Source organism: Gossypium arboreum, chromosome 11, assembly GCF_025698485.1.
Source record: "Gossypium arboreum isolate Shixiya-1 chromosome 11, ASM2569848v2, whole genome shotgun sequence".
Classification (NCBI taxonomy): domain Eukaryota; kingdom Viridiplantae; phylum Streptophyta; class Magnoliopsida; order Malvales; family Malvaceae; genus Gossypium; species Gossypium arboreum.
In genome coordinates this window covers 22,099,913-22,116,360 of record NC_069080.1, presented here as the reverse complement: position 1 = coordinate 22,116,360, position 16,448 = coordinate 22,099,913, and the positions used below count along the sequence as shown (strand labels likewise).

Sequence of the window (16,448 nt, the reverse complement as noted above, 5' to 3'; positions counted from 1 at the left end):
CAGAACCGAAATAATCTCCAAGAGTTGAAAGAAATATGGAACCAGTGGGACGACGAGGTCAAACAGTTATTTTATTGTCATTACGGTGATTTACCTTATCTGCTTGATGTCAAGGTAGACGAGCACCTGTTTCGAGCCCTTGCCCAATATTGGAATTCTGCTTACAGTTGCTTCACTTTCGGGAAGGTAGATTTGGTACCTACTATAGAAGAATACACGACCTTGCTCTGTTGCCCAAAGATTCAGATAGACAGAATTTATACCAGACCTGCTAACGTCCCAGCATTTTCAAAAAAACTGATGAACATCACGGGGATGAGCAAACAGTGGGTGACAACCCGGATCAAACATAAAGGAGATTGTAAATGCATCCCATGGAGGAACCTGAGGGATTTAATCTTAGCGCACCCTGACGTGAAGAAAAGGGTAGATGTCTTCGCTTTGAGCATCTATGGACTGGTCATCTTCCCCAAGGTTTTGAGGCATGTAGACGAGGCTGTTGTTGACCTTTTTGATAGGCTTGGTAAAGGAACCACATCTGTACCCGCAATCTTGGCGGAAACTTTCAGATCATTAAATGTTTGTAGAAGAAGCGGTGAAGGAGATTTATTAGATGTGCACACTCTTGCTATCTGGTTCCACGACCATTTTGGAAAGTGAAAATGTCTCATATCGTATCTTCTCGAAAATTACTCTCCATTGAAAGAGTTAGTGGCTACACCGAGGCGAGATGATGTAACAGAAGAAAATTGGATAACGGTTCTCCAAAATCTGCAAGAAGAAGATGTTGAATGGAGAGCCCCGTGGATGGTCCCTGATGAAATATTATATCGATACGGAGATTTTGATTGGGTTCCCTTGTTAGGAGTATGGGGAGCCGTCGGATACGCTCCTCTGCTTGCATTGCGACAATACAGATCCAAATAGTTTACACCACCAACATACGGGTTAGCCCAGTGCGAGTTCACGTTCACAGGGAATAATTACAAAAAGAAAGTTCGCGAGATATCAAATGTCTGGAACCAAGCTCGTAAAATAAAGAAGTTTGCTGCCAATCCCATGACTACTCTTGAGTACGACCGATGGTGGAATCAGAGGATTAACGACAACATCCCTACATCAAATCAAGGGAATCCTCAGTTGATAGAAGAGCACTTGAAAGTAATCCCATCTGAGCTGGAAATCATCAGGCAAGATTTCGAGAGAAAGAGTCTGGAGCTAGAAAAAAAGATCGAGCATTTGGAAGAAGAAAAGATGCAGTTAGGGTTAGACGTCGATGCCCAGAAACTAGAAGCTGAAAGACTCAGAAAAGGGAAAAACAAGGCCGAAGAGGACTTAGACAGTTTGAAAACGGACTATAAGAAGCTGCACAGATCAATGAGAACCGCTGGGTTAGGAAAAACATCCGAACAATGGCGACATAAAGTTAAAGAAGAACAAAGCAAAGCCAACCAGTGGGAGGAAAAATTTCACGATGCTCAAGCTCGAGAAGGTGCTCTGAAAAGAAGTTTGGTAGAAAGTCGGAATGAGAAAGAAGGGTTAAAGATCCGGATATCAGAGTTAGAGAGGTTATTGTACCAGTATCGCTCGCGTAACTCTGCAATCGAGTTGAAAGCTAGTCAGAACAGAATCGAAGAATTAAAAAAGAATATAGAAGAACTCAAAATAGCGTTGCAAAATCGTGAACTTCAGATAGAACTCCTCGAAGTAAATATCGAGCGATAGAAGGAGCAACTTCATCAATCCCAAGACCAAGTCAGGAGCAGGGACTACATCATGGGCGAGGCTTTGACTCAAGTACGAGAAGTGGCTGACCACTTGCAAACGTTAGCAGTACAAGCCGATGTGCTGAGTTTAAAATACGAGTTAGAGTCGGACCGAGGCCAAAAGCTAGCTTGGCTTCTTAGACAGGTCAAGGCCTTAAGTATCAGGGCCAAGCCTTATATGTAATCTATTTTATGTAAAGAAACTTGTTTTCTAGAAAAGTTACTCTAATGAAATCGAATTGGAATCAACCCCTTTTTGCATTCATCGCATTCATTGCATTCATGCATCAGCATTGCATCATACGCACTAAAACTCACAAGAAACCCTAAAATCATGGCGCTTACCACGGAACATCGTTATGGTACAAGAGGAAAACAAAAGCAATGGATCAAAGGTTAGAGATTGGAACAAATGCAAAAGAGATGCAGGATCAACTACAAACACGTATGCAAGAACGGTGGCCAAAATCCAAGAAGATGTAAGGGACCGGATGTTGGAGTCCCAAAGAAGTATGATGGATCAATTAACGCGTCTATTGGCTGGTGGATTAGAAAAAGGGAAAAGCCCCATAACCAATAATGGAGATGACAACGAAGATCCCGTCTACCCTTCGGGGTTTGTCCCAGCGGACGTTCAGACACAACCTGATGTGTACCCAAGAAGGCCATCAGTCACAATCAGGCCTCAACCATTTCAAGCCGGTGTCTCGGCACAGATGAATTATCAGACTGGTTCGGGCTCTAATCCGGGGGACAATCCGACCAACCCTGTGGTCCTCAATCTTGATGAAGTAATAGAAACAGAAAAGACAATGGTAGAATTCCCGAGAGAGCTTGAAGAAAGATGTAAATGGTTGGAAGAAAAATTTAAAGAAATGGAAAGCACCGACTATCGTGGTAGGATTGACGCTAAGGAATTAAGTTTGGTTCCAGACCTGGTGCTCCCTCCCAAGTTCAAAACTCCAGAATTTGAGAAATACAACGGGACTAGCTGTCCCGAAGCTCACATCATTATGTTCTGCAGACGTATGGCAGGCTATGTCAATAATGACCAACTATTGATCCACTGTTTCCAGGAAAGTCTAGTTGGGGCCACTTTTAGGTGGTACAACCAACTGAGTCGTAACCATATCAGTTCATGGAGGGATTTAGCACAGGCTTTCATAAAGTAGTACAGTCACGTGACAGACATGGCCCCTGATAGAGTCACATTACAGAACATGGAGAAGAAACAAAATGAGAGTTTCAGGCAATACGCCCAAAGATGGAGAGAGGTAGCAACGCAAGTTCAACCACCTCTTCTGGAGAAAGAAACGACCATGCTCTTTATCAACACGCTGAAGGCTCCATTCATTAACCACATGCTAGGGAGCGCTACTAAAAGCTTCTCAGACATAGTAATGTCTGGAGAAATGATAGAGAGCACGATAAGATGTGGAAGGATTGAAGCAGGGGAAAGTGCTAAGAGATCAACCCCGAGAAGGAAAGAGAACGATGTGAACAACACGAGTATGTATAATAAGCCAGTCACCATGAGCCAACCAAAGGTGGTGACTACCAGCCATCAGGGCTCCGCAAGATGGGACTTCAACCCAAGGCCTAACACGGAAAGAGTCCAGTTTACTCCTATCCCGATGTCCTACAAGGAATTGTACCAGAGCTTATTCGATGCCCATGTAGTGTCACCCTTCTATCTAAAACCAATGCAACCCCCATTCCCCAAGTGGTACGACGCAAACGCCCAATGCGAATACCATGCAGGAGCCACAGGGCACTCAATAGAAAACTGCACCACTTTCAAGAAGCTGGTTGAAAGACTCATCAACATGGGGGTTGTGAAATTTGATGATACATCCAGTGCGGAGAATCCATTACCTAACTATGGGGATAAGGGAATAAATGCGATAATCTAGAGTTCGGGGAGAGAAATTAAGATAAATGTTGTAGAAGTAAATACCCCGTTGAAAGAAGTATGGAAGAAAATGGTGGAAAGAGGTTTGATGGCGCAGAATTCGGGGGTCAGGCCTCGAGAAGCGAAGAATTATTGTGAGTTCCACGATCAAGAGGACCATGAGATTCAGAAATGCAGCCAATTCAGGGCTTTAGTACAATGATTGATGGATAATAAGGAGCTGGAATTCTTCGAATATGTCAGGAACCGGGAAGAAGCGGATGTGTGTGCCTCAAGAGAGGTCGACGAAGGATGTTTACAAAGTCCACCACCCAAAGGTTATCATATCACGTCCGAAAATGAATGAAGTTGGGGCACAAGTCGCACCAAAAGTCGTGATCCGAAACCCGTTGCTTTCCTTATAAAGATAGCAAGAGGGTACCATGGAATTACAGCTGCAATGTGATGATCCCAGGAAAGAAAAGCCGGCCAAGATTTCGCAACAAAACCAAGATGTAGGTTTTTACACGCAGTGGAGAGCGTTATGTTCCCGAGGTACAGGAACCAAAATTACCAAGAAAGAATCCCGACAAGAGAAGCAAAGGAAAAAAAGACGGTCGAGTTTGAATCGCCATCAATGAGTCAAGAATCGAGAATGAAGCCGAGAATTCTTAAAATTTTAAAACATAGTGAGTACAAATGTCGTTGAACGACTACATAAGCAACCAGCTCGTATTTTGGTGCTAGCCTTACTTGAGCTCGAAACGACGGAGCGCGTTAATGAAAGTGCTGAACGAGACATACGTCACAAGACGACATCTCTCACAACAAACCGACCGCTGGTCAACAATATCGTACGACAATTTTATTTTCTTTAACGACGACGAAATACCACTAGGAGGCAAGGGGTCCACAAAGGCCTCAGACATTACCACGCGTTGCAAGGGATACACATTACCGGGGTATTGATCGATAATGGATCAAGATTAAACGTCTTACCCCTATCCACACTGAATAGGTTGCCCGTGGATAGTTCCCATATGAAAACATGCCAAAATATAGTAAGGGCGTTTGACGGTACTGAAAGGAAAGTAATGGGGAGGATTGAATTACCCCTTCAAATCGGTCCTAGCATGTACGAGGTAGACTTCTTAGTAATGGACATCAAACCCTCTTACAATTGCCTATTGGGAAGACCATGGATCCACTCAGCAGGGGCAGTGCCGTCATCATTACATCAAAAGCTTAAACTTATAATGGAGGGTCGATTGGTGACTATAAATGTGGAGGAAGACATTATTGCATCTGTTACCAGCAATGCACCATATGTGAGGATAGATGATGAAGCCATAGAATGTTCTTTTCGATCGTTGGAATTTGTAAATGCGACCTTTGTTGTCGAAGAAAATAAAGTCCCGACATCCAGACTTTCCAAAACCACAAGAATGGGACTACAACTGATGGTTGGGAAGGGAGCCTTGCTAGGGAAAGGACTTGGAAGAAGCCTACAAGGAAGGGTCGAAGTACCTATGCCCACAGACAAACGGGACCGCTTTGGCTTAGGATTCAAGCCAGATGCAAGACAAAAGAAAAAGGAACTTGAGAAGAAGCAAGAAAGAAGGAGAGCGCGATCGAGTGGGGGAGAAATCGAATGGGAACCAATGATCTTCCCCCATATATCGAAGACTTTTGTAACTGGAGGGTTCATTCACTCCAAGTGGAAGACGTTGGGAAAGGAAATCTTGGAAGGAATGATGGAGAGTTTGGACATCAACGCCATATATGAAGAAGGAACTGGGGTAGAGAATTTGTCGGGCATTCGCCCCTATGAGCCGGGAAGCGTTCTGAATAATTGGACTGTGGAAGAGATTCCTATAGTCTTTAGAACTAACTCAGAGTAATGTCCAAAACACACTTATTACTCTAGGCCTAGGAGTAAGAAGTGTCATTTTGTGAAATAGGCTTATGTTCGAAGTCGTTATTTCAATAAAATGCATCCTTTAGACTTATTTCATGCAAATATTTTTCATTCATCATACCATACACATCTTTGTTCTTAGATTCTCTTGTTCTTTGTATCTTCCTTTGTACGTACAACAGGTCTTCAGATATCAATGATGTGAGTGATGCTGCGACTCATTCAGAGTCTCCTTTTGAGCGGGATATGTGTCTAGAAGGATCTCAGAACTTTGAAGATGACGGAGACTGTAACTTGTCCCCTGACTTGTTAAGGATGGTAGAACACGAGGAGAAACAAATTTTACCCCACAAAGAGACTGTAGAGGTCGTGAACTTGGGAGATGAACTAGAAAGGAGAGAAGTAAAGATCGGAGCTTGCATCACCACAGAGATAAAGCAAGACCTTATTGAGTTACTCCAAGAGTTCAAGGATGTCTTTGCATGGTCATATCGGATATGCCCAGGCTAAGATCGACCTTGTGGTACACAGCTCCCCATCAAAGAAGAATGCAAGCCAGTTCAAAAAAGCTTCAAGGATGCGGCCCGATGTTCTTGAAAATAAAAGAGGAGGTCAAGAAGCAATTTGATGTTGGTTTCTTACAAGTAGTTAAGTACTCGAATGGGTAGCCAATATCGTCCCGTCCCCTAAAAAAGATGGGAAAGTACGGATGTGTGTAGACTACAGAGACTTAAACAAGGCCACCCGAAAGATAATTTCCCATTACCTCATATCGACACCTTAGTGGACAACACGGCAGTTACTCACTTTTCTCCTTCATGGATGGTTTCTCGGGTACAATCGGATCAAAATACATCCCGAAGACATGAATAAAACCACATTTGTGACCATGTGGGAATCTTCGCTATAAAGTAATGCCGTTCGGATTGAAAATGCGGGAGCAACATATCAGAGAGCCATGGTAACCCTATTTCATGATATGATGCATAAAGAAATTGAAGTCTATGTTGACGACATGATCGCCAAATCTCGGACTGAAGAGGAGCATGTGCAAGTCTTGAGAAAATTATTTTTGAGGTTGAGAAAATTCCAGCTGAAACTCAATCCAGCGAAGTGTACCTTTGGAGCCAGGTCTGGAAAACTAGTTGGATTCGTAGTTAGTGAAAAAGGGATTGAGATTGACCCAGATAAAGTCAAAGCCATACAAGAGTTACCTCCACCACATACTCAAAAGGAAGTCCGAGGATTCTTAGGAAGATTAAATTACATCGCTCGGTTTATTTCACAACTAACTGAAAAATGTGACCCTATATTCCGTCTCCTTAAGAAACACAACCCTGGTGGTTGGGACGAGGAATGCCAGAAGACTTTCGACAAAGTTAAGCAATATTTGTCTAATGCCCCAGTATTGACACCACCTAATCCAGATAAGCCATTGGTACTGTATTTGATGGTATTTGAAAATTCTATAGGATGCGTACTTGGCCAACACGATGAATCGGGAAGGAAAGAAAAAGCGATATATTACCTCAGTAAAAAGTTTACTGAGTGTGAGACGAGATACTCGTTCATTGAAAAGTTGTGCTGTGCCTTGATTTGGACAACCCGAAGACTGAGACAATACATGTTGTACCATACAACTTGGCTGATCTCTAAAATGGATCCTCTGAAGTACTTGATGGAGTCAACTGCCTTGAACGGGAGAATGGCCCGATGGCAAATTCTACTTTCTGAGTTCGATATAGTCTATGTGAACCAGAAGGCCGTAAAAGGGAGTGCGATAGCAGATTTCTAGCAAGCCAGGCCCTAGAAGACTACGAGCCTCGAACTTTGATTTCCCAAATGAAGATCTAATGTGCATAGCAACCACCAAGAAGACCCTCAAGAAGGTCATCCTTGAAGCTAAACTTTGACGGGCATCAAATGCCGTGGTAACGGAATCAGGCGATTCGTGTCCCCAAACGGAGATCATTACCCATTCACTAGTAAAACATATGGTTCAATCCTCGGCTTTTAAATGACCCTTCTCAACTCAAGTAAGCCAGTTATAGTGGAGAGGACGCCTACGACCACCAACTCTAAAAATTAGACTTACGATTTTTAGGGAACCTGACTCTAGCCAGTAATCTATGCTAGATCAACGCTTCTCAATTGCGAATCCCACGCCATTTGGTCTCTTTGGCTCGCCAACCTCTGACGCAGTAAGTTAACGAACCGACTGTGCAATCCTTCCAAAATATACAAAGCGGTCGCTTTGCATATGCTTTGAAAGCTTACTTCTTAAGGGCCATGGACGAAAGCGCCACCAGAAAAGTGAGAAACGATGAATACTTGACGAGAAGGCTAAGTACGGATTCTAGGCCTCAAGAACCCTTTTTGAGAAATATTGACAACTTTTGGCTAGATAGGTTTTAGTAGCTCATGATAATGGTGGAAAAGAAAATAAATATAAAAATGGAAAAGGGAATTTTATTGAAAGAAAATATGAAGAAACAAAAGTCTAGACTTTCAGGGGGATAGTGTTTATAGAAAAAAGATAAACCCAAATAGAGTCACTTCACCCCCTATTTATAGTGCTAGGGAGATAGTCTAATTTAACTTAAATTCTAAAAAGATAAATACATTTAATTAAAAATAAATAACGATAATTAAAACAAAATCCTAAAATTTAAATAATCCTAATAATTATCCTAATATAAATAAAATGGAGTCTTGTAGAATAAAATCTCTTCTTTTTGCATTTTTAGTCCTTGTGTCTTCTATGCTTGCACTTTTGGCACAATCTTTTTCCTGTGTCGCATATCAGCCCATTATGTCTCCAAATTTACATTTTTTTCCATTAATTTTGCTTTTGCCTCCAAATCAGTCCCTAAAAAATAAAAAGACATAAATAGCTCAAATTAGTAGGATCAAGCTCAGAATAAACACATGATTAATACATAAAAATACGTTATTCTAGAGTATTATCATACCCATAGAGAGTAGTAAGGTAAATATCATAAATATGTTAATATGATATTAAAGATTTATATGTAACGAAATTATGTTGGCGAATAAATTATAAATCATTATTTAATAATATAAAATTAAAATTTTATTAAATAGGGTGGAACAAAATGGAGTAGTGTCCGATAACCATGGATGTGTGTTTTCAACATCCATACAAACATGAGGCGAAGATGGGCGAAGGAAGCACTACCCTATTATTATCTCTATTTAACTTAGTCAAACATAACATAAATACATGAATCATCAAATTTAACTATAATAAAACCAATAATCTTGTTTAAAAATTGGGTTATCTATTACACAAGTAGAGTTTGAATAAAATTTTCGTGATTTTTAACAGATTCAATTAAACCTAAATGCATATTTTATAGTTTTTATATAAATATTACTATATTAAACAATGAATAATATCAAGTGATCTAACCAAGAAATAAAATTTCAGATTATAGCTCGAATGAAACACATAATTATTATAGACATGTACTAACACGATATCCCTGAAAAAAATTAAAATACATACTACAAATATAATATTAAATATATAAGCCGAATAATTAGTATATCAAAATTTATAGCAGTTTAAACACCATCAACATGAATACATCCGACATGCCCAGTTTAATTTCCAGCCTCACACTCAATCTGTCCTTCCAACTTTGTTTTTGAGAGATGAAGAATCTCAAGAATACCACCAACATTGTTCATATATACCATCTTTAGCAGCCTTTAGGAAGAGGAAAACAGATAATTTTGCTGGTAAATTTGTGTTTGTTTCTCTGCCTTTTTCTCACCCATGATAAGCAATTGAACTTCATTTCTTCATCTTTTTCTCTCATTTGAATCTTACCATCATCTTCTTTATCCATAGCTGCTTCTTCTTTCTTCTCTTTTGTTTCTTTCACTTCAACCTGCAAAACCCACTATATCAATGAATTTGTGCCTTCATCCATGCAGTTCGTTAGCCAACTTTGATAAAATAAACCTTTCCATTGTTTTCATTTCACCTATGTTATTCAGATTCAAGTTTAAATTCGATAAATAAACATTTCGATTGTTTTCACCTATATTATTAGATTTTGAATTTAAGTTTAATTGTTGGATGATAAATATGTGTTTAATATATATATATAACATCTTTGTAAATTCCTCGTCTTAGAGTATGTGGCAAATAAGAAAACTTCAAGTAAAATGAAAAGACTGAACAAGATAAGTTTTGAAAAATACCATTACCTTGTATTGACATATTGTGGAACTTCTTTGATCTTCTAAGGGATGCTGACTTAACTATGGTATTCAAACTCAAATGAGGGTGTCTGATCTTTGATTTTAATGCTTTTCATATATTTAAAGATTCTTGAAACATCAAATGCTAATATTTATATTTAAATATATGATTAATACTGGTTAAATGTACGCAATATCTTAAAGTTTGAATTGTGGATGGAAAAAACAGTATTAAAGGAGTTTGCCTCCAAAGTCCAATCCCAATTAACTTCAGATTTATTATAAAAATATCCCACGAAACATGAGTATCCCTATCTTATATGGATTCTGGATAAGAGGGTATGTTGCAAATGCAACCGATTTGAAAGCCATAAACAATCAAAAGGATGAAATAACACAAAAAACCTGAAGAATTCTTTTAAAGATTTGGCATTTGAAGCAAGCATCTTTGGTTGATCCACATTAAAACAATGAGATGATTCAAGTAAAAAAAAAAAAAAAAACAGACAACTTTTTAAAAAATCCCAAAATGTTTTCCGATTCTTGTTTCTGGTGTTGAAAAGCCTGCCCCTGGAAAAGAATCAGAGACAGATACACTATAGGACTACAAGATGTAAAATAACACCCAGAGAATAATTAAAATATATTTTATATTCGTAAAATTTTCAAATTATTGAAAATATGACAGCACAAAATATACGATTTACTAAGTTTAACTTATTTTTTTTATTGTATAAGCAAATTGGAGTCCATGTATTTATCATTCTTAGAGGGTCCCTATTGAGATATCAGTCTCCCATCTTGGGAGAATACATGCTATTCGATTTCGAATTATATTTATACATTTTTCATGTTTTTAAAAATATATATATTTTTCATATTATAATAATATTTAAAACATTCCATATCTTACAAAATTTGATTTATTAACAATTTATATTTTAAAATTTTAAAAATGTTAAAATATTTATTTAAGTTCAATTATTGGTGCAGGAAAAGAGGCTAGTAGGGGCAAGTTTATGTGCCCATAAAAATGCCACACCCCTATTGAGAGATTAGTCCCCCCCCCTCAACCAAAAAAACACCGCCTTGTAAGGACATTGCTCAATTATATCTGCACAAAAAACAGGCTAGTTGGGCCATAACATCTTAACTCACAGTCAGCACATGTTTTCCGTTCAATTCGATTTTTTCAAATTTAGTATTTTAATTTAAAAAATAAATTAAGAATCATAAATAATTGTATCAAATCAAATTTTTAAATATGTAAAGTTTAATTTTTTATATAATATTTTAAATTATTTTTATTAAATCTGAAATAAAATATTTAATTTTACATTTAAAATAAAAATTAATCAAAAGTAAAATAAATTCAATTTGAATAATTAGGATATTTTAACATATGAAGAGAAACCAAATATAATAGTTGGTTTATTCAGTTTTGTTTTTTGTTTTTCCTTAGCCCTCAGCTTATGTACCCACAATAGGCAGGGGGACCAAATAATGTTAAACAGTCCCGCACTTTGGAAGTGCACAGTGTAAGCATATGTCTCTATTCTGGCAATCCTAGCTGTTTTATCTTGAAAATATAAGCCACCATAAGGTATGCAACACATGCAAAAGGACTAAACAAGCAGCTTTATCAACACAATTTGTCGACTGTGACTCCTTGGGGCCTCACACGACACAATAAAGGAAAGCAGTGTCACTTATGTCCGACAGTTCATATAAGATTCATAAAGCTAAATGGCAGGCTTTCTATGGGATTTTATCAGCTCTTTTCTAGTCCTGTGGAAGTATTAAGAATATCTGCAAGCCTGTAACTGACTGCAAGTAAGCGCCGGGCGATATACATCATTGCCCGGCAGGTGCATTTAAAGTTCGATAGCTTTTACCAACACTATGATGGGCTTTAACGGTAGTAAAATGAACATCAAGCCTTAATGATGCTTGAAAAAATTCCCCAACATTGTCCATGATATAAGCAGAACATCCTAAAGTGAATACTATTCTTTTTATGGTTGAGCTGAGTTCCTTAGTAAGTCCAATAAAAGTAGTATTTAGTTTAATTGATTCATGAAATCATCCATATTTCCGAACTGTGGTCATCTTTGTACCCAAAAGAAGAGCAAGTTTAACAGCAGCAGACATGAAAAATCATACCTGTTCATCCGATTTTGATTTTGTGTTAGAGATTGGGGAATCTTCATTTACAGTTCCCCATCGATGCGTTGCTCTCTCTAAGATTGAAGGGGTTGAAACAGGAGTAAGACTACCAGAACTGAGAGCAGGCGGAGTACTTTGAGTTCCCACATCTCTAGTCAAGCTCTCAGCTGTCGTTTCTGCAAACAGATGGTGAACTAAAACTTCAAACCAATTTTGAATCAAGCAATTTCACCAGTTCAGCTTAGGACCGACCAAAAATAATGAGAAAACCGAAATCAAACGGAACCATAGTGTTCGCTTTAATTATAAAAATAAACGTTTTACATTTAAATTAATGAAAAAAATTTTAAAAAAATATAAAAATACTATTTTAAAATTTTAAAAATCAATGTACCGTACCGGTTCAAGTAAGTTCAGTTAACATTGATATTCAATTCGATTTTCTAAAAAACAGAATACTGCAAACTAACAGTAGAATCTTTTTAAAAAAACTGGTAAGAACCAAATTATTTTGGTCAAGCCCATGAAATGCTGGGAAAAGATGATGAGGAATTTCAGAAACCTGGAATTGGGAAGTGAGCAATGTCATCCTGAAGTGTGGTTGAAGAGTAAAAGAGTGGAGCAGAAATGGTGATTTTGTTTGGTAATTTGCGAAATGACCTTCCACTGAGTGTTTTTGCAGACAAACATTCCACTGGAAACTCTCCTGAAAGAGGATTGCAAATGTACTTCTCTGCTTCATTCCACTTGGAGTTTAAAGCAAATCCCTCAGGTGAGCATTCCAAACTATTATACACTGTCCTCGCCTGCAATGCTGCACAACAAAAAAACAACTTGAAAGTTAAACCTATATTATTCGGACTCGAGTGTTTAATTTTCTAAAGTTTTTCAATATAATTGGAAATATTTATATGTATTCCGGTATCTATATTCGAATAACTGCCAGACAACTATGAAGTTTTTGAATAACAATGATTTAGAAATCACCTTTAAGAGCTGTAGTGAATGAATATGTTGAAGGATCGATCCCAGCTGCAAAAATGATGCGAAAGTTGTTAGATTCAACACTGAATTCAATAAAAGGATGCGGATGTTTCAGATAAAAAACTGAATCCAAAACCAAATTTTACAGGAAAGATGAACAAGAGAGGAACCTTTCAAAGAACATCCCGGAGACGACGCAGTGCTGGAAATGGTAAAGTTGGATCGAAATGAGCTTGTATTTTCTCTGAAATTTCTGATATAAGAACCCGAATATCTTCTTGAAACAGTGTTTTCATGGCGGATTCGAGCTTTGAGACCCCACTCCCTCAAATCGAACTCTGGTTGTTCTTCATTTCGTCGCGAAGAAGATTGTTCAATGGCGGACGCCATGCGGGAGTGAAGCTATAGTTTGAATTGTTGGAAGGTTTCAAAATGGTTTGTAAATTTGAAATTCCGCGTGAAAATTTAAAGCCAGGCCACCATGCATAGTAAATAAATAATCAGAAACCGACATTATCTGAAATTTTCGATTTTTTTAATACTAAATTTCTTATCCGTAATAAATTCCAATTAAAATTTTAAATTCAAATAATAATATTTGAACTTACCTTCTTTTTATTTTCGAATATGCTTACGTATATTAATGCTAAATTCGAATATCTATATGGGATCTCAGTTTACTATAATATTTTTTTAATAATTAAAAATTTAATATTTAACGAATTTGACTCCACATTTCTTATTATAAAACCAAATACATATTCATAAAAAAATACTTGATAATGTTTTTTCTTTTTCCTTTTTTCTGATTGGACAAGTTAAAGTTAAAAGGATTGAACAATGGTCAGATTGGTTGGAAAAAAACACAACACACTCCAAAAGGGACGCACAAGCAAAATGTGAAAGTATAAATATCAAACAGTATCTGATCGTGTATTTATTGTAGGGATTGATTTTAATTACTTTTGTTTTTACTATTAAACCTATGAATTTAATTATTGTACTAGTAAAAATATAAAACAAGATTACATTTTAGCAAAGTTAACATTTATGGCTTAAATTTTATATGAAAACTATTATTTTAATTTTTATTCAACTTTAAATAAATGGTTTTATTTGCTAAACCATAAAAATTTTAAAAATATTAATGTTATTAGATAGTAAATGAAATATTTTAAACAATACATAGTATATTGACTAAATTGATTCATATAATAATAGAAAAATAATTTAAACTCGTCCATATGATCAAAGGACCTCCCAATTACTTTCACCAATAATTAAACAAAAGTTTTATAATTTATTGCTATTTGCCCAACTCAACAACTTAATTTGATAAAAAATTTCAAACTCGAACTTACTCAATTTAAAACTAACCAATAAAATTATTTTTATTTTATTTTTATAATATAAAATAATATGAATATGAATTTTAATATTTTATTTTTAAACTATAAAACGAGTTTGATACACCGTATCCTATCAGATTTCAGCATGAAAATTTTAAAATCTAATTATAACATGATCTAATACATAAACACCTCTCCTCGTGATGAAAGTATGAATCTAAATCATTTTTCTTTTAAGAAGCAAAGCAAATCAACGAGAGGCCTTGGAGCAATTGATAAAGGCAAATGATTTAGGTCTTGAGCACTTAAGTATGAGATTCATCGTACACAATTATATGTTTAGATCTTCGAGCCCCATCATATATTATTATTAGGTGTGTGTTTTAATTCGGTTAATTAATTTTAGTCTAGATTGTTTCAATTCTTAATTTATTCTATGTTATAATTATTTAATTCTATACTTCATTCCCGTATTAATTTAATTCTATATTTTGTGATTATTTATGTACTTATATTTATATTTTAAATATTTATAAGCTTATGGAAAAAAAAAAAAAAAGAAAAAGGGGGAAACCAAAATACATCCAAGGCAAAACTAGCCGACGGGAATGGTTTATTTAATTAGATTTGGTAATTCATTCTTTTAGTAAAGATTGATCCACTCTTTTTCTTTTTTCTCCCCACACATACGATTTCTTTTAGCTAAAGCATGGGTGGAGTTAATGCATCTATCAATACTATAATATTTGCTTAAATTTGGTGAATCCAGTCTAAATTTCAATTTTTGTGTAAATCTTTATAAACTTAAATTCATTTAAATTACTTATATTATTTTTAATTTAATATTTTATTAATTTTAAACATAAATTTAATACATTATATTATAGAATGCTATATTTAAATTTCATATAATTAAATTATATAATGCATAAAAATAAATCATTATAAATCGAATTTAAATGTCGAATATTAAAGTTAAATTTCATTTTAAAATGATATAATTTTTAAACTCAATGCCCTTTCAAATATAAAATATCCCAACCATTCAATCGGTTTAATGGTAGACACGTTAGCTTGACGACACATCTTGTATGTATTCCAAAATTAGATGAAATTATTCTTTGTACAACATCATTGTTTCTCTTAGTTGTATCACTATTTATGGTAAACTTGAATCTTGATGTAGAGTTTTGCTTCAATTATAGCGTTATTCAGCACCACTTTTATTTTATTCATAAAAGTAAAAAGTCAAGCAGTTGGGGACAATAAGCTTTTTCAAAATTTTATGGCAATTTATATTTTTGGGTTATTTGCATATTTAAAATTTAAATTTAAAATGTGAATATAATTTTAGCTTGGTTGATATTGATATTTTATTAATACAAAAAATATGAATTCAAACGCTTTTGAAGTACATTTATTATTCTATTTAACGGTTGAGGAAGAATTATAAGTAGTGAAAAGTATTTTATCAAAATTTAAATTTAAAATAATATTTTAATTATTTTCATATCATATTCATGTTGTATGATCATACTGTGTTTAGTATATCATCTATTCACATATAAAATATAACAAACAATGTGAACAAATGATTTGATATTTGTTTCTCTCCCTCATTTCTTTTTTTAATAAATTTTTTCATTCGACGATTCATTATTATCCTTCTCAACAATATTATCTTCAAGTTTCTTTCGAACATTTTCAAAATATATAATGCTCTAATAGTTACAAATGAAAATTTATAAAGAACTAATAGTTATAGATTTTGATTATTAATCTATAGTTATAGTTATAAGTTATGTCTCTTAAATGCAAATAGTTATGTCACTTTTTTTAACAGAGAATTAAAACCATTCAATACTTGAATAGTTATTTCTATGTAAAAGATCTAATTATTTAGAATAGATACCTATTGAAAAGTTATGTCTCTATGAAGAAACATGAGAACTTTTATAAATAGGTTATAAATTTCATTTGCATGGATACGAAAGAATACCAAAAAGACATCAAAAATTGAGAAACAAAGTTTCTTTCTAGTTTCATTCATCTGATATTTCTAGAGTGTTCTATAAAGAACTATTGCAAAAGTTCTTAATAAAAATAGATATTCTTGCTATGCTCTGCTCAATACTAAGTGG

The 16,448-nt window shown here is 35.4% G+C and overlaps 2 protein-coding genes across 3 annotated transcripts in view; both read right to left on the bottom strand.

Annotated features, from left to right (window-relative positions):
• Window positions 1-10,880, bottom strand: part of LOC108470587 (ultraviolet-B receptor UVR8-like) — an 87,189-nt gene extending 76,309 nt beyond the window's left edge. The window contains exon 1 of the mRNA XM_017771941.2: window positions 10,871-10,880. The gene's annotated coding sequence lies outside the window, so the exon portion shown is untranslated. The remainder of the gene's footprint in view (window positions 1-10,870) is intronic.
• LOC108471046 (uncharacterized) lies at window positions 9,028-13,464 on the bottom strand. 2 transcript variants are annotated; one of them, XM_017772616.2, is made up of 5 exons: window positions 13,129-13,462; window positions 12,962-13,006; window positions 12,537-12,788; window positions 11,972-12,150; window positions 9,028-9,492 (listed from the first exon to the last, which is right to left on the bottom strand). In XM_017772616.2, the coding sequence occupies exons 1-5, from the start codon at window positions 13,346-13,348 to the stop codon at window positions 9,301-9,303; spliced, it is 888 nt and encodes a 295-aa protein (XP_017628105.1). In that variant the 5' UTR covers window positions 13,349-13,462; the 3' UTR covers window positions 9,028-9,300. The 2 variants fall into 2 exon arrangements, with proteins under 2 accessions (XP_017628105.1, XP_052876802.1); XM_053020842.1 differs by having other exon boundaries at window positions 9,436-10,378; window positions 13,129-13,464.
• Window positions 13,465-16,448: the final 2,984 nt, after the last annotated feature.